Source organism: Bombus vosnesenskii, unplaced genomic scaffold (assembly GCF_011952255.1).
Source record: "Bombus vosnesenskii isolate JDL3184/JDL3185 unplaced genomic scaffold, Bvos_JDL3184-5_v1.1 scf7180000015185, whole genome shotgun sequence".
NCBI lineage: Eukaryota > Metazoa > Arthropoda > Insecta > Hymenoptera > Apidae > Bombus > Bombus vosnesenskii.
Window position 1 is genome coordinate 2,114 of NW_022883877.1, and position 26,064 is coordinate 28,177.

General features: G+C 37.3%; 1 protein-coding gene and 1 long non-coding RNA gene across 2 annotated transcripts; one reads left to right on the forward strand and one right to left on the reverse strand.

Moving 5' to 3' along the window:
- Positions 1 to 1,938: 1,938 nt before the first annotated feature.
- LOC117241032 lies at positions 1,939 to 20,411 on the forward strand. Its single transcript, XR_004494868.1, has 2 exons — positions 1,939 to 1,978; positions 20,156 to 20,411. It is a non-coding gene; the product is annotated as an uncharacterized LOC117241032 (long non-coding RNA).
- A 4,777-nt stretch (positions 20,412 to 25,188) lies between these two features.
- Positions 25,189 to 25,607, reverse strand: LOC117241031 (omega-amidase NIT2-like). The gene is made up of 3 exons (XM_033507023.1): positions 25,508 to 25,607; positions 25,244 to 25,449; positions 25,189 to 25,200 (listed from the first exon to the last, which is right to left on the reverse strand). Exons 1-3 carry the CDS (start codon positions 25,590 to 25,592, stop codon positions 25,189 to 25,191), a joined length of 303 nt encoding a protein of 100 aa, XP_033362914.1. The 5' UTR covers positions 25,593 to 25,607.
- Between the last annotated feature and the right edge of the window lie 457 nt (positions 25,608 to 26,064).

Here is a 26,064-nt window from a genome sequence, read left to right on the forward strand (position 1 = left end):
AACTTTCTTTTCAAATGGCAAATAACATATACTTTGACTTACCTGTAAGTTTTTGTTCCTAATCATCATTTCCTCCTATAGAACACATCATTATTGTTCTCATAATTACTACCAGTGTCATAGATATTGCAGTGGCTACAACTGAATTAATAGAAAATTATAAATAACTGTGTATAACACTAACACATAACTGCGTATAACAATGACACATAACTTTTACTTACATATCAGTCGATACAGGATTACTGTGATATCCTGTTGATGTTTCTTAAGGCACTTGATTAGGTGCGATACGGTATCATTCCTTATGGTATACTGTAGATAAGTATTTTAGAAAATAACAAGAATAAATCTAAATTATTCAGAGGTTCCAGTTTCGGCTTAGACATAAATACAGGACCATTTGCAAAGAAGAAAGGGTGCGTTTCTCCAGCCTCGTTATAGTAACCATGAATACCAATCTCTGAATTACTGGTTACTAAACATAAATATCCTATAAAATTTAATATGTTTCTTTAATTTTTAATACATACATGAGTTAGTAGTTCTAAATTATGAATCATCCTACCTGTGATATTACACTTTTCCTTGTAATATCATCACTCAAGTGAACAACATTAAGATCATGTAAACCATGTCATCCTATCTTACTGTGAAGATACTTAGTTATGTTATCTAACATTATAAAAATATCATCAAATTCAAGTCCTTTTATTCACATCACATGGCCACGACGATCTGGTTCTTCGTTATATAATGTTCTAAATTTTGTCGTATATATAGGATGTACAAACCGTGATATCAAGGTATCAGTTCTTCCTTCCCAAGGGACAGTTTCATTAAAATTCTGATAGAATTAAAAATTAATTATTAATATTCTAACAATCATATATGTTAAATACATTATAGTCAACGATATATACCTGAGCGAATGTAGGGGTGATTCCTCGATAATTATAAATGTCATCAGCCCACATCATTGTGCCACTTCTTTGTACTCCAGCCTCTAGATTAACAGCCTAAACAAACATACGAAATTTTATAGAAGCTGCACAAAATATAGTATATATGCGCAATATTGAAGCGTTCAAGGGGATATAAAGGTAATGTACATCACATACACGTGTACTCTCATGCAACAAAATACAATTAGATTTACTAGTATAAGCTCTTTTATTCATCATAATAGATTGGAAATTTAAGTGTCTTACGAGGGTGAGTAAAAAGTTACCCGCTCTGTCGGTGTAGAATTTATTTTAAGCAATTGTCAAAAAAGACATACATCATTTTTTGACATAATCACTCAATTTCTGTATACACTTTGTCCATTTGCCGAGGGACCTTCGTATTTTCTCATTAAAAAATGTTTTGGGCTGAGCTGCGAACCACGAATGCATCGTCGTCTTCACCTTTTCATCAGCTTCTCCGGCATCCATCTCGCACAAACTTTTTAAAACCCAAATCTGTCGTGCACTATTGCATAAGCAGAGCCGTGGCTGATTTGCAAATGATTTGCCACATTATCCAGTGTCACTCGTCTATTCCATAGAGCATAAGTTCATGAGCACGTTCAATGTTGTCATCGTGGATGTGGACGGGCGTCCAGCCGTTTTTTCATAACACTTGTGCGATCTTCTTTGAACTTTTGTGCCCATTCAAACACACTTCGTGACAAAACACTTTCTCCATAATGTGCATTAAATCTTTGATAAATATAGGCATCAAACATAACCTCCGCCCACAAGAAACGAATCACAGCATCCTGCACTGTTTTCCTGCAAATCACCATTGCAAAGCGCCATTACTCGCGCAACGGTCACAAACGAATTGACGTAACACAAAGAAACCTGCGCATCAGCACTGAACAGATATTGACGTCATACGAAGAGTGCAGATGGATCAATACGGTCGACAGAAGTTTTAACTATCTGGAGTGCGGATAAATTTTTACTGAGAGTCGTATAGGAATCTATAATCTGTAAGTACACCGTTGGCTGAATGGAAATTTCTCTTACATATAGTCAAAAATGCAGAAACTGTGTATTGAATTGGAAAGTGATAAAAAATAAGTGAAGTTTCGAGGTTGCATGTGATTGCATGAGTACACAGGACGTTTTAGCGAATAAAAAATAATTTTGAAAGACACGAGACTTATCTTGTATTTTATGCACTCTCTGTGTCCGAATTTCCAGAAGCTCTCTATCTTATGAAGTGTTTTAGATTAGCCGGAAAATTTTGTACGTACATACAAGAAGTATATGATCTAAGTGGAATATTCCATTATTCTCTTGATACAACAGAAACGAAATTTACAGAACTTCTCAGAAAGTTGGTTTATTATTACCAAATTAATAGAATTAATATACGTTTATCATCTTTACATACCTAAGTCGTAGAGGTTTATCGTGCGTAAAAAATTAGTGTCGTTTCAAAGTTACATTTCGTACATTTTAAGCCTATAATTTGTAACGTACAAAACAATGTAAATTTGAGCTGTTTCTTATCTCCACAATAAGAAAATCCAACTTTACGTTTTTTACACAACGATATTTATGGAACAGTAATATCATATTATTGCATCGCTTGGAGAATGAAGTCAAGGTACGATGTGACCCTAGTGTAAACGCTGGGATACCCAGCTGTGCCGCACTTATAAGCATAAGACACAATACCTATTAAATACGAGGTTAATTCATGTTGTATCAGCATTGGTCCGGCGCGGTCAGCCTGAAAGGATCGTTAAATTTTTAATCAAAGATACTGAAATATATCGATCGAATTGTATTGAAATTATACTTATATACAGTAATAATCTTCTATTGATTTGTGTATTGAAATACTCCAATTTATAACGTACATGTTATATGTATTTTGAGCAAAACTAAGATTAGAAGGAAATTAGATTAAATACCATAACGAGGTGCGAGAAGGGGGCAAAACTATTAAATTGTGTTTATCTATTATTTTTAATGTTTAAGACGTCGATTTGATGTTAATTCGAATCGACGTGTCTTCAGATACCGTATAGTTTGTAGTAACCCTGTAACTTAATTACCGTACAAGAATCCTCTCCACCCTGAGCATGTTCGGCGCATATTATACCATCAGTGATATCAGGTGCATTAGGAAATTTGGAATAAGTTATTTTGCATTCGGCGTTCTTAATCACTGGCATTTGTACTTCCATTAATGCATTACGTCGTGGTCGTCCTACGAAGAAAATAAGAAAGATATTTGAGACTGGAACTGTTTAATTTTATTATAAAATTGATATCACTTACTATATCTTAACGCTCCCCATCCAGCAACAAGGGGGTTATAGCCGACGAAGTTGCTCTTTCGTAGGAGCTCTTTCGTACAAATGGGATATACGTACCCTGAAAAATAAAAAAATAAATGAAAATGCAGGAAACGAATGACCAAAAGTATGAGAAAGAATTGTACACGCTTTATGACACAATATATGTGTACAGTACGAAATTTCAGGATATGATACTTCAGTAATACTCAATAGCATATATATATATATATATATTTGAGGACTTACTCGAAAATGGCACCTCCTCCACCAATCTAAGAATGGCAATATTATGATTGTGTATGTTTTCTATTCCATCCATACGTGCACAATGTGCTGCGGTCAAAACATGCCTAGTCGATATCAGGGAACCTCCGCACTTCCATAGTGGTTTGTCTGGGTTTCGGGGATTATGAAAACCTAATGCAGCGATCCATGGCCAAGCGCCTAAAATGCAATAGTCATAGTTGTGAATATACATAATTTTTTCTCACATAACGAGTAACAACGATTATTACCTATTCGATATTCGATCATACAGCAGACGATAAGTACATACGTACAAATACTTCGAAATAGAGATTTGATAAAGACAGAAATTAAATTTTTATTCCAGTGGAATACAAATTATTAAATAATTCTATATAATTTCTATTTGAACTATACTGAACTATAAAGTTCAAACGTGTGATTTCTGCCCTAACAGTTTTTGATCTCTATCCATATTATTACTCCTATATCAATTTTTTATTTCAAGCAAAAAGATACTCTTCCTAACATGAAGTAAAAGGAAGAAATAATTCAAGTTAATAAGTAAAGTTACTACCGATAAAATCATAGCATTATTATTTAGTCTAATTGAAATGTACATTGATGTGCTGTTTAATGCCTTTAAAGTTCATTCTTTGCAGTAAATGGCTTATTATTAATCGGAAAGAAAGACATAAACCGTACCAAGTTCAGCTGATTTACCATCGACCACCACCCTGGTATGAGAGACGTTGCTAAAACCACAGTATGGTGGTCGCAAAGCCTTATACTTATACACAGTTTTTATTAAAATTTCTCTCTTCTCTTTGTTTGGATCGTTCGGACAGCAAACGATCGTAACATTGCCCCGGTATCTGCACACTGATCGTCTATAAAAATCGGTGGCTGTACGGTACTGTATCTGCCATATTTCTTGCAGAGGTTTACATTTTCTGTAGTCAAGGCACCTGCCTTCATGATTGTCCGGTGTGGTACATTCTGGATCAAACAATTTTAAAACATTTATACAGTTCAAAGATGCGTAAGAAAGCGACACCGATTACTCAACTTTCGAAGTAAAAAGCCGATCAAGTCCACCGGATTGCTCTACAGACACGTATTAATCCGTAAGAGTTAGTCATCATGTTGATAATAATTATCTAAAGAAACTTTTCACGTGAAAATATAAAATTTTAATTGATTAGATATTGTGTTAGCCATACTTAAGAAAGAAAATGAAAATGAATGAAATGAAAGAAAAGGACGACCTTCAACCTCATTTTTTAAATAAACACTTTGTCAGTTTTGCGGTAAATAAATTCTTAGGAATTCAGGACAGTTTTTAGTGAATCATTTTGTTTCGACCGTTCGCGGAGAGACGCGATCGCGAGATAGCACGTCAACGAGAGTTGTAAGTCCCCGTTACGATTAAATAATCGACGCCACGAACTGATCGATCCCCTTATTTCGATTATGATAATAAGGGTAGTTCAATGAAATTCCACAGAATTAACACAAATAAATTAATGTTTATTTCAACAACTTATTAACTAGAAAGATATAAATGGAAGAAAAAAAATGTAACTGCGTTTTGGTTGATAAGTAATGCGCGACATACCACATGTGTTGACGGTTCGACTTCTCGAAAAGTTCTGAACGCCTTTCGATTTTTTTCGTTTTTTCTGGAAGGCGACCCCCACTACGTTCGGATCACGCCACATTCTTTTACAGCGAGGTAAAATACGGGCCACGAGTCGACGTTTCTGGAAGTCGCCCTGCTTAATGAACCATGCGCTTGCCACTACAATGTTTGTTTGCCGGGCAGACGCGACGATCCGTCGCCGACATTATAGTGCCGCGATCGATAGTTAAGAATATGACCTATGGTAAGCCGCATGGCGTAACATTCTTCCCCCGTTGAGAGGGTACCGATCAAACTAGGGAGGTGTGGTTGAAGTTCCCATCTTATTTCGTTTCGGTGGCTAGTTGTTCGGGTTTCTCGAGATCGGGTTGAATTGGCAGTGGGACAAGCCTTTTGACGCCCCGATCCAAATTGCTCTTTGCCGTCTGAACTGTAGCTGTCCGGATGACACTGTCACGTAATTTTTGGGTTGGTCGGTGGAAATAAAATATAGTTGAGTCGTAACACAACTATTTACTTGGTTTTAATCAACCTTTATTATGAATTCAGCAATCACAATGTATCACGCACTGAATTAACAGAAATCACACTTCACTCCAACCACGTTATGTAAGACTTAGTTACAACAATACATTAAGTACGCGACTTATAAGAGTAGAGACCGACATAGATATGTTGACTATTCTAAGGATACAGAATAAGTGAAGTTTTTCTGACGATACTGTGTCGGAGGAAAGCTAGGGGTGGGTGTGTCTAAGGACACGGGACTATCGGATTTGTTGATGACAATTTTGGTTAAGGAAGTGAGGGCAGTAGACACCATCTCCGATTGGATAATAGGACGGTTGGTGGACCAGGAAGGGTTTTACCCGCCCTCGCGAGAAAGTTGCCAACGGAACATACCAGATGTGGAGAAAACCAACTTTCTAAGCTAACACGTGGTAGACAATAAACGTAAAGGGAAATTTAAGACAGGAAATACTCGCTTGGTCCGACGGACCTTAACTATAAAAATGCCAAGGCCCCCTGGTGGGCACTTAAGACTATTGAGGGTGCGCGCCAAGGATATGCAGACATCTGGGTGCCATCCTGTCCGTGGTGTGTGGCCTGGTCTCTGATATGAATTGACGTTACATACCCCCCCTTCTTAGATTGATTTTGGTCCTCCAAAATCTCAGTGTTTCTGCGGATTATCTCTAGGTCAATTGGCTTTTCCGGTAAGGTTGCTGTTTGCGTGTTGCCTAAGTATATTATAATTATGAAGCCCGTCCTGGAAAATAAGGTTTTAACCGGTTTCCATTAATTTTCTTGATATTACCTTCTATTAAAACCTCATAATACGGTATTTTAACTCTCTCAATGGTGTAGGGTCCTAGCCACTCTATGTCTAATTTATGCTCTTTATGGTCGTTGTGTATTAAGACTCTATCCCCTTCTTTAAATATTGACTGGGGTTTTATTATTCGTCGTCTCTGATCTCTTTGATATCTTTGTTTACTCCTAATCAATTGGTCGCGAGCTTTCGAAAGTCTAGAATCCCATTCTTGTTTTCTGAATGCTACTTCGTCCGCGTAAGTGCGTTGTGGATTTCGTGAAATGGTCGAGGGTAAGTTGGCTTTGTGGCCGAATGTCAATTCAAAAGGTGTATAACCGGTCGAGTCGTGTATCATCGTATTGTAGGCTAGGCATATAAAATTTAAATGTTCGTCCCATTCTTCCCCTGAGTCCCTTTGAACACACTTTAGCATATCTGCTATTACAGCGTGAGTTCGCTCTAATGATCCATTACTTTGGGGGTGGAAGCTAGTAGTTTTAATGTGTTTTATTTTGAAGGCTTCTTCGTATTTTTGCATTAAGCTACTAATAAAATTTTGTCCTCTGTCTGTCAGTATTTTCTTAGGCGCTGAGAAGATGTATATGTAATGGTCTAACAGGGAATTCCAAATAGTTTCTGTTTGTTGGTTTTTTATAGGAACAAGGATAAGGTATTTTGTGAGTTCATCGTGAATGGACAGTATAAAGGAATTGCCTCGTTTCGTTTTCTTCCAATGGTGTGTCGGTTATACATGGTTCTTCTTTGGGTCGAACCCTAGTCATTTTTGCGGTTTGACAGGTCTCACAAGTTTCTATTCTGGTTTTTATTCTGTCCATAAGGTGTGGGATACTATATTTGTCTCTGATTCTGTCGTACGTCTTTTGTATTCCGGGATGTCCTATCAAGTCATGATTTTCTTTCAGTATTTGTTCTATCTCTTCGTCACTTAAGCGCTGTATTGGCTCGTAAGCAAACTCTATATCGTCGCGTTGGTCATTGAAAAACAAAAGAAGTCTCTTTATGTGTGCTTTGTCTTGTGCGTTTAAGTTGTTGTCTCCTATCCCTATCTTTCTATTTGTTTTGAGTACGTTTGATATTTTCTGTAACCATGCGGTTTCGTCATATGGGCCTAGATATGGTTTTGTTAATTGGAAAAAGTTGTCTTTGTTAGGTGTTAGTTTTAATAATTTTGGTATTTCTTCTGATTTTTCCCAGTCTTTGAATTGTTTTAATAAAACGTCAGTTTGTGTTATCGCGTGTACTCTGGATAGGGCGTCAGCGGCCGCGTTTTCCTTTCCTTTTACGTAATCTATGTCATACTCGTGTTCCTCTAATCTTAATCTCCATCGGATCAATCGGCTGGAGGGGTCCTTACAGTTGTGTAGCCATTTAAGGGCTTGGTGGTCTGTTTGAATTTGGAATTTACGGCCTAATAAATATTGTCTCAGTCTTTTAGCTGCCCAAACGATAGCTAATAATTCTTTTTCCGTCGTTGTATAATTTCGTTCAGGAGGGTTTAATGTTCTCGAAATGAAGACACAAGGGTGCCCGTCTTGTGAAAGGATCCCTCCTAAACCTTCGTTACTGGCGTCCGTTGTCAACGTAAATGTTTTTGTGTAGTCGGGATATTTTAGTACCGGTGCTTGGCATAATCTTTCTTTTAACGTATCGAAGCTGAGTTGTGTTCTGTCGGTCCAGTGGAATGGCGTGTCCTCTTTCGTGAGGTCCGTAAGGGGTTTTGCTAGCTTTGAAAAGTTACGAATAAATTTTCTGTAATAACCTGCTAGCCCGAGGAAAGATTTTACTTCTGTTGGGTTCTTAGGTTGTCTAAAGTTTTTTATTGCTTCTATTTTCTTCGGATTGGGTTTTACTCCCTCACTTGTTACGGTATGTCCGAGGTATTTCAATTCGGGCTTTAAAAATTCGCACTTATCTGGCTGTAGTTTCAGCCCCAATTCCCTAAGTCTTTGTAAAACGATAGCTAGGTTTTGGTTGTGTTCTTCTATCGATTGACCAAAAATAATAATATCGTCCAAATATGCAAAGCAATGTTTATTAATAAGTCCGCGAAGCGCAGTGTCCATCATTCTTTGAAATGTCGCTGGCGCGTTTTTGAGTCCAAACGGCATTCGATTATAATGGTGATGTCCTTGTGGTGTGCTAAATGCAGTGTACTTCTTTGATTTGGGATCCATAGGAATTTGGTGGAATCCCGAGGATAAGTCTAGGGCGGAAAAGAATTTTGCGTTTCCTAACTGCGATATTATGTCATCTATGTCGGGTAGTGGATATGCGTCTTGGTCCGTAAGTTCGTTAATTTTTCTGAAGTCAGTTACAATTCTCCATTTCTGTTTTCCCGAGGCGTCTTGTTTCTTTGGTACAACTCATACTGGGGAATTATATGGAGAGTCGGAAGGTTCTATAATGTTTTTCCTAAGCATTTCGTCCATCTGTCGCCTAATTTCTGTTTTGTGGCATTCAGGGGGTCGGTAGGATCTAGTGTTTATGATTTTGTTCTCTTTTAGGGTAATTGTATGCTTAGCAAGTGAAGTGCACGGTAAGAGTTCTGTTTCGAGATTGAAGACGTCCAAATAGTAAAGTAATATCTTTTCAATTGGTTCTCTGAGAGCCTTTTCTATATGTGAAAGTCTAACTAGATCTCTGAATGTAGAAATTTGATTGTAGGTGTTGGAATTTTCGATGCAATTAGTGATTTTTAAGTTGGCCTCACCACCATTGATAAAGCATACTGGAGTCGGTTTTCCTTCTAGGTACACTGTCTTTGATATGGCTTGCCCAGGTGATATGGTCGTTGCCGGTTGTAACAAAATAGTATTATTATTTAGTTTTAATCTGTTGTTGGAAAGATTGAATTTAAACTGTCGTAATGCGGGGAACCCTAATATTCCATCTTCTATTAGCGGAAAATCATCATCTATTATATGAAAGTCTATCTTTTTGTCAAACAGATCTATAATGACGCGTTCGGAAGTTTCGAATTCAGAGTGTCCCATTGTGAATTTCTTCACAGGTACCGGTTCTGTTCTTGCTGTCCATTTTCGCTTGAGCAGGTTGATTCCCGCCCCTGAGTCGACAAGAAATGTTCGTTTCGGTTGTCCGGCTGGTCCAAGGAGCACTGTGGGTAGTTCTCCTGTAGTTGCATTGATCCTGATTCTTTCGTTTCCATCCGGACGAAGTTGATTGGGGGTGCTCGTTGTTGTAGGCTTGGTGTTCGAAAATTTGGACATTGGTTTGATCTGTGTCCAAATCGTTTGCACTTGAAACATTGTACCTGGGCTCGTTCTTCTAACGGTGCTCGTCGAAAGGCCGTTTTAGGTTGTTGGGCGAAACCATTTTGAATCGCTCTGGGCGGTGTGGACGTGAAATTTGTTACTGGTCGTGGTCGATTATCGGGGCGAATGGTCCGTTCCTTACGGGTTCTGTGCTCATGAAAGTATCTTTCGATTTCGATGGCGCGTTTCTCGGCTTCAATAAAATTCTGCGGCGGAGTGGTCAGTAGTATTTGTCCTATTTCTAATTTTAATCCGCGAACAAAGTCCGTTATCGAGTCTTTCACGATTCTGTCGCTCACGGCGCGTCTGTTCATTTCCTCTGGGTATTCATTAGTAATGCTGTGCTGTAATTCATTGTAGGCTCGTCTAAACCGAGTAATATAGCTCTGTACGCCTTCACTAAACGTCTAGTGTCTCGTAATTGATCCTGGTTTTCACGGACCGAGCTTCGGGTCGCTAAGTTCTGTCGTAATGCTTGGTATAAGTGTGCGTATTCTGAAATGTGCACACTACGTATTGCCATAGCTGCTTTTCCCGAAATTCTCTCAGTCTTAATCATTCTAAGCAGTAAGTACTGTTCGCTGCACATTACCCTCATCTCTTCGACTTCTCTAACGAATTCTTCCCCTCCTATATCATCTTCGCCGTTGAGTGATGATATACATCTTATTACATCTGTAGCTTTAAGCTCTGGTTGCGTAGAACGTTGGAGGAACGCTCTGCCCTCGGGTGATTGGGGTGGCTGAGTCATTGGAGGGGGTTCTCGGAAGACTGATTGAACCGTAGTGGTGGGGTTTATTTCATCTATAGTTATCAGGGAGCTGGCTTCTGATCCGTTTCTCATTTGCATGTTTGCTAACTTATCGCTTATTCGTGCGATCTCTGCTTCGAGTCGGTTAAATCGTTGCGTGGAACTCTCGCTCTCTTTCTGCCATGCGTCTATTATAGCTCTAACTGTTGGGTCTATTCCACTACTAGTTAAAGCGGCGTCAACCATTTCGGTATTACTTTCTTGTGGCGTTGCCATTGTTATACTACTTGTACTGTCTGTGCTATTTGACAAAAGAGTTCAGCGTTCGCTCACCTTGATCGTTTAGCCCGTAGGAAAGGGGCCGTTGCGGTGTTCCTTTGTCGAAACGTCAGAGGTGTCTGCTCTGTTGCAGTGGTCCGTTGATCCTCAATCTTCGAAGTTGACCGTAGCCCGAAATGCGTAATTTCGTTTTCTCGAAGCTGATGGATCCTGGCAGGATCGCCAAAATGTCACGTAACTTTTGGGTTGGTCGGTGGAAATAAAATATAGTTGAGTCGTAACACAACTATTTACTTGGTTTTAATCAACCTTTATTATGAATTCAGCAATCACAATGTATCACGCACTGAATTAACAGAAATCACAATTCACTCCAACCACGTTATGTAAGACTTAGTTACAACAATACATTAAGTACGCGACTTATAAGAGTAGAGACCGACATAGATATGTTGACTATTCTAAGGATACAGAATAAGTGAAGCTTTTCTGACGATACTGTGTCTGAGGAAAGCTAGGGGTGGGTGTGTCTAAGGACACGGGACTATCGGATTTGTTGATGACAATTTTGGTTAAGGAAGTGAGGGCAGTAGACACCATCTCCGATTGGATAATAGGACGGTTGGTGGACCAGGAAGGGTTTTAGCCGCCCTCGCGAGAAAGTTGCCAACGGAACATACCAGATGTGGAGAAAACCAACTTTCTAAGCTAACACGTGGCAGACAATAAACGTAAAGGGAAATTTAAGACAGGAAATACTCGCTTGGTCCGAAGGACCTTAACTATAAAAATGCCAAGGCCCCCTGGTGGGCACTTAAGACTATTGAGGGTGCGCGCCAAGGATATGCAGACATCTGGATGCCATCCTGTCCGTGGTGTGTGGCCTGGTCTCTGATATGAATTGACGTTACAACACCATCGGCGCCTGGATGAATCTTGATAACTCGGCCCAGAGGCCAATGCATGGAGGGAACGTTGTCCTCTCTGAGGATGACGATTGTGCCCTTTTGGATGCTGTGTCCACCCTTGCTCCATTTATTGCGGTTGGTTAGCTCGTTCAAATACTCCTTATGCCAGCGGTTCCAAAAATGTTGTTTAAGCTGTTGGATATGCTGCCATTTGGAGAGTCGGTTCGATGGAATGTCCCTGAAATCTCGATCGCGTAAACACATTAATGAATCGCCAATGAGAAAATGTCCGGGAGTGAGGGCTAGGAGATCATTTGGATCGGTGGAGATAGAAGTTAGAGGGCTGGAATTGAGGACTGCTTCTATTTCTATGATAAGAGTATTACGGTGTTAAGCTCATATGTTTCTGTTTCTCCACTCGCGCTGCGCCATAATATCCTTTGATATTTCCGATCCGCTGGTCGTACGAGGAATTGCCGATACATTTTTTCGATGTCGCCAGTGAGTACGTACTGATGAGCCCGGAATCTAATTAATATACAAAATAAATCTTCCTGTAACTTGGGTCCTGTGTAAAGTGTATCGTTTAGGGAGGTTCCGGTAATGCTTGGTGCCGATCCGTCGAAAACTACACGGAGTTTGGTGGTTTGACTCGATGCTTTGGTCACGCCATGATGGGGTAAATAGTATCCGTTGTCGTCGGAGTGGTTGACATTGACCTTCGTCATGTGTCCCAATGCCAGGTATTCCTGTATTACCGTTCGATATTCTGATTCGAAGCGTTTGTCGTGCTGGAATCGGCGATTGAGTGAGGCGAGTCGTTTAATTGCCAGCGTTTTAGAGGATCCGAGTGGCTGAAGCTGATCGTTGAAAGGTAGAGCGACGATGTATCGTCCTTCGCTGGTGCGTCGGGTGTGGGCTTGGAAGTGTTCTTCGCATCGTCGATCTGCCTCTGAGATATGTTTAATTGAGGGTCCTTCATCGATTTCCCAAAACCGCGCGAGGTCTGCTTGTAAAGTCGTCGTGGATGTGTGAAATATGTTTGTCGCGGTTTGGGAAGTTGGACTCCCCAACTATAATTATTTTACTACAGAATCCTCAAAAACATGATGTATGTATATATATCCTGAAATATTATCAGTCTATTGTCAAGTTATAGAACATTATGGAAATTGCCAGTTAAAGCCATAAAAAACAAAAAATAGGGAAGTTCGTTAAAATATGTGATTTTCCAATCAAGATATAGAATTTATTCGAGTAATATAGATTACGGTAGAGATGGTGACGGTAACAATGAGTGGACTGATTCTTCGTGCGAAAACAAATTGGAAGCGCAGAGCGATGTATTGTTTCAGCGAATATCGATTTTAAAGCATGGTTTTAAAGTACGTGTGCGTTTGACTAGGTGTGTTAATTAATATTGCTGTCTGATTTTCGATATGTAAATACAATATCTACATATCTTTAAACTTATGATAATTGAACTAACAATTTTTTTAAATTTAAATTAAACTTATGATAATTGAACAAACAATTTTTTTAAATTTATATTAATATTTATCCTTTTAAATGCAACAATTTTTTTTAATAATAACTTCACGCGTAAGTCAGCTGCGCACATATTTGATCGTTCTTTAAAGCTTGAATCTCTGCGAAGAGAAAAAATCTTTCAACGAACAAGAACTGGTTCTACGTTTTCTATCCATTTCCTTCCAGATAAATCTCTCTATCTAAAATCCTTATTTCCGTATTTCCTTGAAAAGGTTAAAGTCGTTTTCTATAAAATCCAATGTAGAGAAGAAGGAAGATCCGCAAAAGATTCTTTCAGCTTTCCCTATGTTTGAGCTCGAATCAAAGCAATCCTATTCCCAATAGGGTGACTATGCGTTTAACTTCTCATAGAATCTCTCTGATTCCGTGTGATACCTTCGGTGTTTTTGAAGTATGTAATTAATGTCGTAACGTCAACGCTTTGCAGTGCGAATTCAATTTTGCGTTGCAATTTCCCTGTTTGCGTGGCAAAAGCATAAAATCGATAGCGCACGTTTCGATAAACACGTTTTCTTTGCTGATGGCGCACTGTAAATATAAATATTTGAATAAATATCGCGAATTTCATGTTGCTAAAAGATTTATACTATTTATTCGTAAATAACTGTTGGATATGTTTAAGTTGAAACCACTGCATTAGGTCTTTTTTCTCGTTTAAAATTATTTGTATTGGTAAATTGAATGAAAGTTCTAACATGTAATTTGTTCTTCTTTTATAAATAGTTTACAGAGGATAAAGCGTGGGTAACTCAAGACTGTCGCGATCATGACACTATACATACCTATGTATAGCACGTATACTAAGCTAACTAAAATAGCAAGTCAGAGAAATGGAAACTTAAGAAAATCTAAAGGAAGATAAATCGTTCGAGCCTTGACAGGAATATAAGATGCTAAGTAATCTTCCTAAGTAATCTCCTCCAGCTTTTTCTATTTTGATCAATAATTATTAGTACATGTTAGGAAAACAAATAGAATTTTTGTTCTCAAGCGAGGTATAATTTAAATTTTGTATGTACACAAAAATGTTAAATATCTGTAATAAACATGGTACAATCAATTTTTTACATAAAATTATATTGTATAGGCTATTGTTATTTAAACATTCTAAATTGGATGAAGAAAAAAAATGACGCAAATAAAACGTAGGACATTTTAATTAAAGAGACTAATATAGAGATTTATCTACTTAACTGTGATTAAATCATCTCCACTTAACGCTCTACCTCTTCTATTAATTATGCTTCGTTAAACTATGATTACAGAGGATGGGTTTTTTGATAAAATGACATTCTGACAAATATATATAGATCGACATATATAGATATACATAGACAAATATATAGATTCTTACAACAGTAGTTATGAATGAACAGTAGTTATTGTATCAATTCCGTTCTTCAAAAGCTTCATTTGTGAAAAGACAATTCGCCAGAATATGGATTCACTGTAGTTATAGCTATAGGATTTCAATCTAGTTGACAGACTTGCTTTACGTAGAGAATATCTGTCTCTTGTTCTACTTTATCGCGATTCTCTCCTCATCTTATACGCTTTGTCGAGCAAAGTAATATTGGCATATATCTCGGCCCTGGTTACAATCATTAGTTTCCGCCTAAACGGTTAGAATCACATAGCTCGCGCTCTACTCTCGTTTATTCAACATTCAGGCCATATGGTCGCATGCGACGAGTTTTATGTTAATTCCGACCGATTACAATACCTTTCTTTCGTTTACAAGGAACGACGAGACTGGCAGTTGCGTGATTTCCAATGCAAAGGCCGCGATATCTGCACGATAACCTAACCTCAACCGATTTTGTTGTACTATTCTTATGTGGACTTCGTTTGTACCACTTTCGTAACAAAAATAGAATACGTAGAACACAGCATTCCGTTATGCGATATTGTCGATTCCTAACATCCGAAAAATCAGAGATAATTTTTTCCCTACAGTTGTACATTTGTGTGAAAAATTACGAACGTAAAGTTGTTTGGTGCATGCACAGTCCTCCCCTCCCCTTCATTTGCGTGGACATGCTAGAAAGATTCACTTTTCCACGGCGAAACTGTATGTATTATAATTTCATTTTTACAAAGGTCGAACATCCTACTATGCATAAATTTAATATTAATATAAGCAGGTTTCCTGTTAAGTATTACATCTGACGCATAAGCACACGTGTGTACGAGCCTTGGTTTTAAATGTCTTATAGTAGACACCGAAAAGATTATTCAGTTGGATATCTGACTCAACATCAATATTTTACTAGGAGATAACATGTTAAGAACACGTTGGTGGATGGCATGGGAGATGATGAATGAAGACATACTTCTGTGAGATACATAAAATAGTAGTCAGAACGTATTTTGGCGCTTGGGGACAGCAACAGCTTTTTTTTTGTTTTTATTTATTTGTTGAAATTACAATCAATTCTCGCGTTGAGAATTTTCAGTAATTTTTCTGGCGCGGCGCAGTGACATGGCTGTTTATTTACAATAAGTTAATACTTATTATAGATAGGTATAATTTATAAGTATTATAAGTAAGTGCATATGCTTAATTTGGATAATTAAATGAATCTAACGTTTAGGTCTAGCGAGTAGTGCCTCTTCAGCCTGCGAATCTGGTCCGTCGTATCGAGTAGTCCAGTGATTAGGGGATTTCGGTGTTTCTTGACTCTTTTGCTATATCTGTCGCTATATTTTGCTATTTCCTCCTTGACTGTAGGTATCTTGAGGTCGCGATGGATGGTTTCGTTGGTAACATACCAAGGTGCGTCTATTAAGGCTCTTAGCGCTTTCGATTGGAATCGTTGTAGTATTTCGATGTTGGAATTACTTGGACAGCAACAGCTGATGATACTGTCATACACCTCCATTTATAAACTTTCGAAAATCGATGTGACCTTCAAACTTTAGTGTATTCTGTTTCATAGCACAAAATGTTTCCGAAATGTAAGTTTATTGTTACAATAAACTTGACTAGTGGCTCTGAAATACTATCCTTGAAAAAACAATGGGGAAATTGGAGCAAAAAAAAAAAAAAGAAGGAAATAAACAAAGACCTTGTTGGTTCGTAAAAATAAAATATGCTACAGGAAAAACTTTTTCCAACGGATTGAGATGCGACAAGCTTTAAAAGCTATGACGCGAATCGAGCGTTTGTCTACAAGAGCGCATTTTCGGTGGATATATATGTCGGAATGACATTGGGGATAGGGTTGTCGGTGTTTGAGGAGTCTTCATTGAAGGTAGCCATCGTTGCGGTGTAACGAAGATACGATTTATTGACACAGGTATGAATAACACAGGTTTTGACAATCTACCACGGCGGTGAGACGTCCGCGACACTCGTGACAGTGGTCTCCGGTTCAATAACGAATCCGCGGCCAACGGGATGACAGATGGGCGTTCTCGCTGAATCTAAGTCTGACTCGTAAAAATAATTGCTGAGCGTAAAGACTTTGGTCTTTGGTCGACGGGAGCGCGTAAAAGAATGCCCGTCCCGTCCCGATGATGCCACAAAGGAAAACTATAATGGGGTGTGTCTAAGGACACGAGATCATCGGATTCGTCGAGGAAAGCCTTCGTTTAGGAAGTAAAGGGAAATTGACGTTGCTGCTAATTGGTCAATCTCCATATCGGTGGTTAGAAAAAGATGCTAGCCGCCCTTGAGGGAAAGTTGCCAGTGGGAGACGCCGCTCATTGAAAAATATGTCTCCCCTATCTTCCCGTAGTTGGTACAAAGACTGTTTGTCTGTTTGAAGGACTTTAGTTAACTAAACCTTAAGATTTATAACGGGCCCTCGGGCTAGCCGAACATGTACTGCGGAGACGCATCGACATCTGGCAATCATCTTACTCGAAGAATAGGGTCTGCGGGTGGCGAGCCACGGGACAGAAACCGTTGGAATGTTTACTGTCGCGTGTCGCCACGAATATTTCTTTTAAGGAGAGCTATAGAATTACTCCATACCTTTGTTAGGCAAAGCGTTCATCCCTTGACCGCGGCTACGTTGGGCGACAGACTGTCACCTCGAGCCAAAGCTCACCGTCACTAATCTCGAATAATTACAATCGGATTGAATAACTACAATAGTTTAGTTACAGTTATAGTAGACTTTAGATTGCAATGTTGCGGGGCTATCCCAAGGTTCCGGTGTCCTTTCATCTCCGACATATATTTAACTATATATATTAACTATATATTTTCCCTAGGAACAGTAAGATTTTAACGATACAACTTTATCAAGAGATCTTAATGTCATAAACGGTATCGAAACTTCGTAATTCATATTGTTAAGGAAGAAAATATTGGTAATCTCCTCGAACGACGAGCGCTTGATATTCACAATTAGAACTCGATATCTTAGCTTCCTAATAAAATGTTATTTATCGATTACAATTGTCCTGTCGTATTTTATTGTGTTTGCTTTATAAATGTGAACTTTATTCAAAAAGAGTTCATCGATATAACGGTATTGAAGAGAACTACTCGAGAAACCATATCTAGCCCTTGGATGGAGGGATTGCTTGCTTCTTACAATCGAATAATTGGAGTGTAACCAGAAACACGAACGGTAATTTAGCAATGGAGAAGAACTTTAGAACGACAGCAATTTTCTTCTTGTTTCTTTGAGAAAGGCACCGTTCATTTTATGTTTGACGAGAATGGGGTTGTTGGACGAATTTGATTAAGAAGGAAAGATCTTTAACAAATATTCTTCCCATTGATACATTCCTATATTTTTGATTTAATTATTTGAAAATGCAATTTTGCATATACCTATGTGCAATTATATACTATAATCGCAGGCGTTTCTTTAAAATGATGTACTATTGAAACAAGGCAAAATATCGTCAAATTCTTCGAGATTCACTTTCTCAAAAGAATGGCTCTATTGATTAACCAAACATAGTTCCCATAAGCATATACGTACTTCTCAGAAAAGATAGTTATATCTAGATCAATATTACTCCCCACAGTGACCTATATGTCAAAGAAAAAAAGACACATCAAGTATTAAATCATACTACTATTACGTCCACTATCTCTACAAATCCTCCACTCTTGGAAAAGTCTATCTTATTCAAACGTAACGTAACTCAAATTAAATCTTTTCCATCATCATAAATACGAAACATTTATAAAATTATCATCTTCGATTATTTACTCAACATCTAGCTAACAAAATCTTCTCCATCGTCGTACCCCTTAATCCTGACCGCGTATAATTAACGTATGAATAGTTAATTTATTGAAATTTAAACGACCATTTTACGCTACTTGTACTCGAATGATTTTAGGATCTTGCTGTATTTCTTGCACAGTGTTATACTGACAGGCGAGAAACATAGAAACGTAACTTCCGATCCACTGATTTACCCTAAACACACGATGATAGGTTATACGGTGGACGCAATACAGAAGCGTTTCCGATGCAATTCGAAGGTGCGTTGTTACAATGGAGTTTATCGATCCATAGTGACTATTTCCCCGCCAACTACAGCCTGTAATAACGGAATAGCCAATAAAGTATATCCTGTCGATTTAATCGTTACCCCCACGGTGCACCGCGCGCACGGAGATCGGATCGGTGATTTTCACGTGATGTTTCGCAAATCGTGAGGCGCTCGCGCGATTCGCGCGTTTTAAGCGTTCCCGCTCTTCCCGTCCGATAGAAAGAGAAAGGGAACAGGGGGTGGAAGGAAGAGGGAAGATACGTGATGCGGGTTCAACCTGCCGCGGGAACCTCTAAAGAAGGTCGGTGCAACGGGAGAGATGTAATTTTAATAAATTGGAGAGCAAGTCATTGTAAAAGATTGATATTCAGATGTTGGAGATGCAGCAGATTTACAACTCGCTGGAATTAAGTTAGTTAAGGCGTTGAAAACCTAACGTCTTTTCAAAGGCGTTTGCCGCGTTTCTTTTCAAATCAAAATACATACATACGATACGAACAATGTATGCGCCTAAAGTTTTAAAGTTAATTTCTATTCAAGGAATGGACTGTTTTATTATAGATTTAGGAAATTGAAAAGAAGCAATTGCTTGTTTCTAAGAAAGAATCGCGAGAAGTACAGTTAGAAACTGTATTGTGAATCACCTTTCCTGGTTTCCGTAACGAGGAAGTGAAAAAAAAACGCAGACAAGTCAGCGTTTACCGCAGCTAAATGGAAGATACGCAGGTACGAGTCGTTACAGTTTTGTCGTTGCAACGATTCCCGCTGCGTAATTTGATAATGAACAGTTGAAAAATAGTAGCGTTGTGTCCGTACTCTTTAATATCCCATTATATGGAAGTTAACGACCGGAAAATACACCGCTCGACTACTTGAAGGAAGTAGCTCATGAGCAAGTCTTTTGTATCCTCGCAATGGTATAATTCCTGTAACGTCTCGTTCTCGGAGGATTTATTTCGTTGATTTGTACTTGTTTATTGCTTTTGTGTTTTCATGAATGGAGCATGCCGCATGCGAATCGTAATATGGTTTTAATGGCGTTTCGACTTCAATGATATCAGCGGCTGATTGCGCTTCCCGTAAGAAGCTTCCAATCATTATGTATTTTAGGAACAACAGATAAGGATATTTAGAGAACGAATTAATTATTCAATTGTTCGCGCAAGAAATACCTGTCTCTTTTTCGAAAGTTATAAATGCTGCTTTCAAAGAGTTCCTTAGCTCACCATAAACCAGATAAGAATCTTTGGTTCCGTCTAGAAAAAGAAACCTTCAGATCAAACCGAAAGGGGTTCGGATTATATTTTCTAATCGTATTTGTATATTTCTTTTTACGGTCAGCTTGTTATCCACGTACAATCGAACAGAGAGTCCATTAATTATTTCCCTTCGACTTGTTTCAGGGGGAGCATCTCGGAAGCCATGCCGGCTGACGAGTTCGCTGGAAATCGAAACAGAAGCAAACCAAGACTGCAACCACCTTAACGAACCGCTAGTATCACTGGCAAGGTCATCGGGCAGACCGGATCTAATCATGCTCACGCCGACCATGCTTCCTGTGCACTCGTTCCTCTTTCTTAACGACGTCAACCAGAAGATCGGGTGCTAAAAAATTCGAAATCGAGTTGATTGAAAATCTCAAGGAATATTAAAAAAAAATACGAATAAACAATTTGATATAGAAATCATCCATTTTGGGTAAAGAAAAGAAACAATCAGAAAAAGGAATAACCACAGAAGCTCTGAATTTCATTGCTTCCTAATGGTACTTCCTTGGATATTTTTACATTCTGGAGGCGTGAACGAACTCTGAAAAACAGAAACGACTTCTATCGGATGATCTAAAGAACTACCTGGACACTGAGTATAATTATTCACACGTGCGGATGCCATTTCCGGCATGTTTCTCCATGAAGAAGGTCAGCTTCAGTTTTTGCCACTTGTAGATAGAAGTTGAAGTGGCGGACGTCTTAACGAGGTTACTAGAATGTCAAAGAAATAGATGAGGGAAATATTATGAAGACATATTTATGAATATCTAATTGAGCATTTAATTAAGAACTTAATCGAAAGACCAAAATAAGTTGGTTCTTGAGACCAAGTACCTATCTAAGTATAATAGTCTTTCGTACTTACGGTTTAGTAAGAGGGCTCGAGTAAAACGATTACTCGTTAAAAGGAACAATAGAATAATCATGCCTCCGCAGACGGTGGTCTCTGCTTTCATGCCTCATCGCGGAGAATCTCAGCGAAAAAAGTGTCCCGAAGCGTGAGCTGAAAGGTGGCGATGTAGGCTGTCTAGTGAATGCCGTCGCCATGGTGGAGCTGGCGTGTAGCAACTCCCTAAGTCCAGGAACCTAATCCCGCGTCAGAAAGACAAAATTCGCTACGGAGAAAAGTAAACAAAAATATATATATAGGGAAGAAGAGACAAAGATTAAAGATTGTTAAGAATTAGAGGTAATTTAATGATAAAAGGGAGAAAGAATTGAGCAAAAATTCTACTGGGAAAGAAAAGATAGAAGAAGCCTCCAACGAGAAAGACGTGCTCAGAAGCGAGTCCCGCGTAGCGCCATGTAGAGGAGCAGGAAGAAAATATTGGTAATCTCCTCGAACAACGAGCGCTTGATATTCACAATTAGAACTCGATATCTTAGCTTCTTATAATATCCTAATAAAATGTTATTTATCGATTACAATTGTCCTGTCATATTTTATAGTGTTTGCTTTATAAATGTGAACTTTATTCAAAAAGAGTTCATCGATGATTATCCATTACAGGTTGTTAATAAACCTGAATTATGCACAAAGGAATTGCCGTTAATAACTTAAGATTCTCTGCCCGTCGTACAGGGTACATATAGTAATTATTCTCGACGATCGTAACGTTTAAGTCCAATTCGAGCTTATAGTCCCATGCGAGTCAATCAACGACAATAGTTTGAATTTCTATTTGTTCGTTTGTCGTCTGTTTATACCCGGAGCACCTGCTGTAAACCAATACAAAATTTATTAGATCTATAAATAACACATATAAAACTTATTAATTTATAATTAATATAACATAGGAGAGCACGAAACTTCCTATTTTATGAATATGTTAAATCTTTGTAAAAAAATACCATATCATTAGTATCTTTTTAATCGTTCCAAAGGATTTAGCTGCATAAAGCTGTGACCCTTGGAAGAATCGATGTTCACGCGTAACAAATTGAAATTGTGCGAAGGTTCCGGTACGAACATCACAAGCGTCGATACCAGGGGCACAGGCACATGTTCTGGGTTCATTATATATTTATAAAGGGCTGGCGATTCAGTGGATGGTCCGGGTAAATTTAAATTGTAAATGAACGCATTGCTGGTTTCAAGTAAAAGCCTGGATAAGAGCGGATATGGTATGAGAGTCTGTCGTGGAAAGGGGAACAGGCCGCTTTTATTTGTAAAGTTTGAATCTCCTCGATATTGAAGATGTTGAAGCTGCAAGTATGTATTTCATTTTAATCCTTTCGAGACCGAGATTTAATTGTAAGACGATACCTAGGTGTCGGTACGATCTGAATGTTTAGTTAGAATGATTCTGTGTTTTACTCTCTCCAGGGTATCCTTTTCATACTTTGATTTTAAATCGATGACAATCTTAAATAGTATGCCTCATATTTTTAAAATATAAAATTATATACTATGTTATTCTATAATGTATTATGTACAGTCATATATATATATAATAATTCTATATTGAAAAAAATATGAAATTAACATGATATATACATTACTACATAAGTTATATATAAAATATGTATACTATACCCTTGCCTACTGACTGATATGAATTTCTTTCGGTCTCGAATGCGTTAAAAGAGAGCGCAAAGAAGTCGAAATTACTTATTGTAATTAGTAAAACGACCTGAGAGGCAGACAGATACAAGAAAGAAGGAATATTATATTAGCGGCATTATCATGTTTTTGCTCTCTTTAAGTCTTTCATCGAGACAGACAATCTACAGGTATTAATCGACCACTTTCTCCAAGCTGATAACTTCGAATTGATGTTTATATATAAGAAGTGTTATGTGTTAATCTGTCTAAATGTTTAAAAGGTGTTATAAATTAAATGTTGTTAAACGATACGTAATTGCCTTTTGATCGTAAATTTTACTATCAAGGGTTCTTTTATGTATGCGTAATCATTGTGAATTATAACAATTTATGTGATCGATATTAAAGGTGTTTAAAAGCATGTATTTTTTTCTATATTATTATTCTCCTATATTATTATCCTATATTATTATAGCATTCCTATATTATTATAATATCCAATCACATGTTGATACACAAGATATACAGATTATTATTTATAACGTTTTGGTTTTCTTAATTGAGTCATTCATTTAGTACAAATGATAAGAAATTAGTAATAATTCACAAAAAAAGGATATCGTAGTAGAAATATTATAAAAAAACATTTTCTGTTTTAGTGTAGAGTTACTCCTTCTTACAGACAGTGTCGTACAAATCTGTACGTCTCTGAGAAAATGTAAGTATCTGAGCCCCTACTTCCTCAACAACTTTTAGATCTGATAGAAAAAAGAAACATACGAAGTACTAAGTAATGCTTACTAATAAATTCAACAAATACAGAGGAAGATGGCTAAATCGATAAATTAACGAGACTAAAAATTAATTACATCATGGATCTCTCGCTTTTAATTTCAAGCTGTAAATTACCGATATCGGTGACTGCCATATTCTCTGGAGTTTCCAAATCGTAAAGGATCTTTCCCCAGGGATTGGTCAACTGTGTATGTCCCCATGCGACGTAACTTGCTTAAGGAACACGAGCCGGTGATATGCAGGCAACGTATAATTGATTATCATTCGCTCTGAAACGCTGAAGTAATGACCAGTGCAGTGGTCCAGTGGTCATATTGAATGCCGCTGGATATATCAGCATTTGGCACCCTAACCCAGAGAAGCAGGAAATATGAAGCCACCGAATACCAATTAACTTCGTAGTTGCACGGTTCACATTCCATCATTTCTGAATATGCGAGGACAGTCCTCTTATTGTGCTTTTAATTCTTTTATTTGTTTCATTTTCAGCAAATATACTGGTTTTTTAAATTAAGCTTCTTTTTACACAGAGTTACAGATTATATTAATTTTATATAGAATATATTTAAGAAAGATATTTAATTTTTTGCTAGTTAAGTATTGATCGATTAAGTTACTGTACCTTTGTTCCGATAAATGCGTGCCATTTCCTCGAATCTAATATCATAGCAAATGCCAATACCTATTTTGCAGCCCTTCACATCGAACGTCGTTAGGGAGTTACCAGGACTGAGTGAATCACTCTCTCTTAAAGTAACCTTATTAGGAATGTCGGTGTCGAATAGATGTACCTAATAACATAAAAATGTAGTCCCTAATTCTATTGCTGCAACTTTTGTAATTTAATATCAAAGTTATCAACTCCTAAACTTTAATTATTTTTTATTTAATAACTGACAGCGTTTTCATCACTTTCTTTTATTAAAAAATCTTATCATTTAATAATGTTTAAAAAGGAGAAAAAATAAGTATAATAATATTTTAAGTATGTGAAAAATTTATACAACAACAAACACATTACAACAAAAATGGGCGTTTCTCGTATCATAACGTATTTTATAAACCGTAAATTATAGAATTGGTTATAGTATACGTATGTACATATGTATATTCCTAAATTATTCCTAGATAGAGTCACTTTCTTCACCCCAATATTTTCAAATTCAAAGCCATAAAGGAATATATTACTTACCTTTCGGTGTCTTGCTATCAAAGTTCCATCGGGACCCCAAATAGTACAGGTATTGTACAATTTATCGTCCTCTATTTCAGGCATCGTACCACCAACTACATAGATGTTGTTTTCTTTAGCTGCGTTCGATGAAGCAACGCTCGTTTCACCATCAGGAATACTCTCGGCGTATTTTCGAAAGTACTCTGCATTGCAATATTTCAATTAATGAAAAATAACTGTCTTTTGTTCCAACCATAAATTAAATTGAAATGTTTGTCAGTTTCTTATTTTTTAAATTATTAAAATAACTAAGTTTTATATTTCGACTTAATTAAATATGCAATTGCTTAGCTAATAGTATATATAATAAATTGTTTCTACAGGTTCAAAATGAAAAATGAATATTTAGAAATATTTAATTACGACAATGCTATTTGTGTTAGCATCAGTGGCTTGTTACTCAACGACTTTGCTAGTACTTTTTGAAACATAAAGTTAGTTTTCAATTAACACTTATACCAGAGGCGGAATTATAAATGCAAAATAATTGATAATACTAATTTATAAGTACCTAATTATTAGTATCTTAAAAAATATATTTATACAAAAATCACGATAATCATGAAAATGGGGAAATCCTATATTCTCGACTCAATTCACAATCTTTATGGAAGTATAAACGGTAAGGTAATTTGTCTACTTTTACTTTTTCTATATAGTTGTTACACACATAGTAAATTATTGAAAAAAAAAACAAATTATTACGTATTCCATATGGTGAATTAAAGCATTCAGGAAGAGCTATAATATCAGCATTGTGCTCTTTTGCGCTAGAAATGTAGGAAACTGCCCGCTCTACATTTTTGCGTTTTACTTCATTTACTTCAAGTTGTACCAACGCCAAGCGAAATGCTAAAATGTTGGAAAAGTTAAATACATTCGGTTATATATTTCCCATACTTTTACTTACTCGACATCGTTCGCACTACTTGTTTAGCGATGTTTGCAAGTATCATAATGTTGAGGTTATGTATGGTACTACTCAATATCAACATTACGTAAGCAATACGCAGGGATTTTTAATAATTCTTGGTAAAGTTTAGGACATTAATTTTGATGTAATTGTAAACATGATTTGTTCACAATTTGTTCATTTACTTTGCAACAAAAAGAACGCATCTGCAAGCGTGTTAATCGGATAACGACGAACTTCATTTCGCAAACACCGACACGTGAAACATTTTGAAGTTACGTCGACGCGAGAGTAATTGGTTCCCTTAAATTACTCAATTTCCATTTCTTTCGCCATGTATATTCGAGTATTGCATTTGAATTGCAGAGCAGTCGAAAGTAGAGGAGCACCTCGCCGATATATCGACAGGAACATGAATTTTTTTTCATAGGGCGAATATTTTTTCCATTGAATTATTAAACCGAGTCAACTTTTCAAACTCAACCACTTAATTTAATCGTTTTACATAAAACATTTCAATCTGTTTTATTCTAAATACTTTACCTATATTTCAT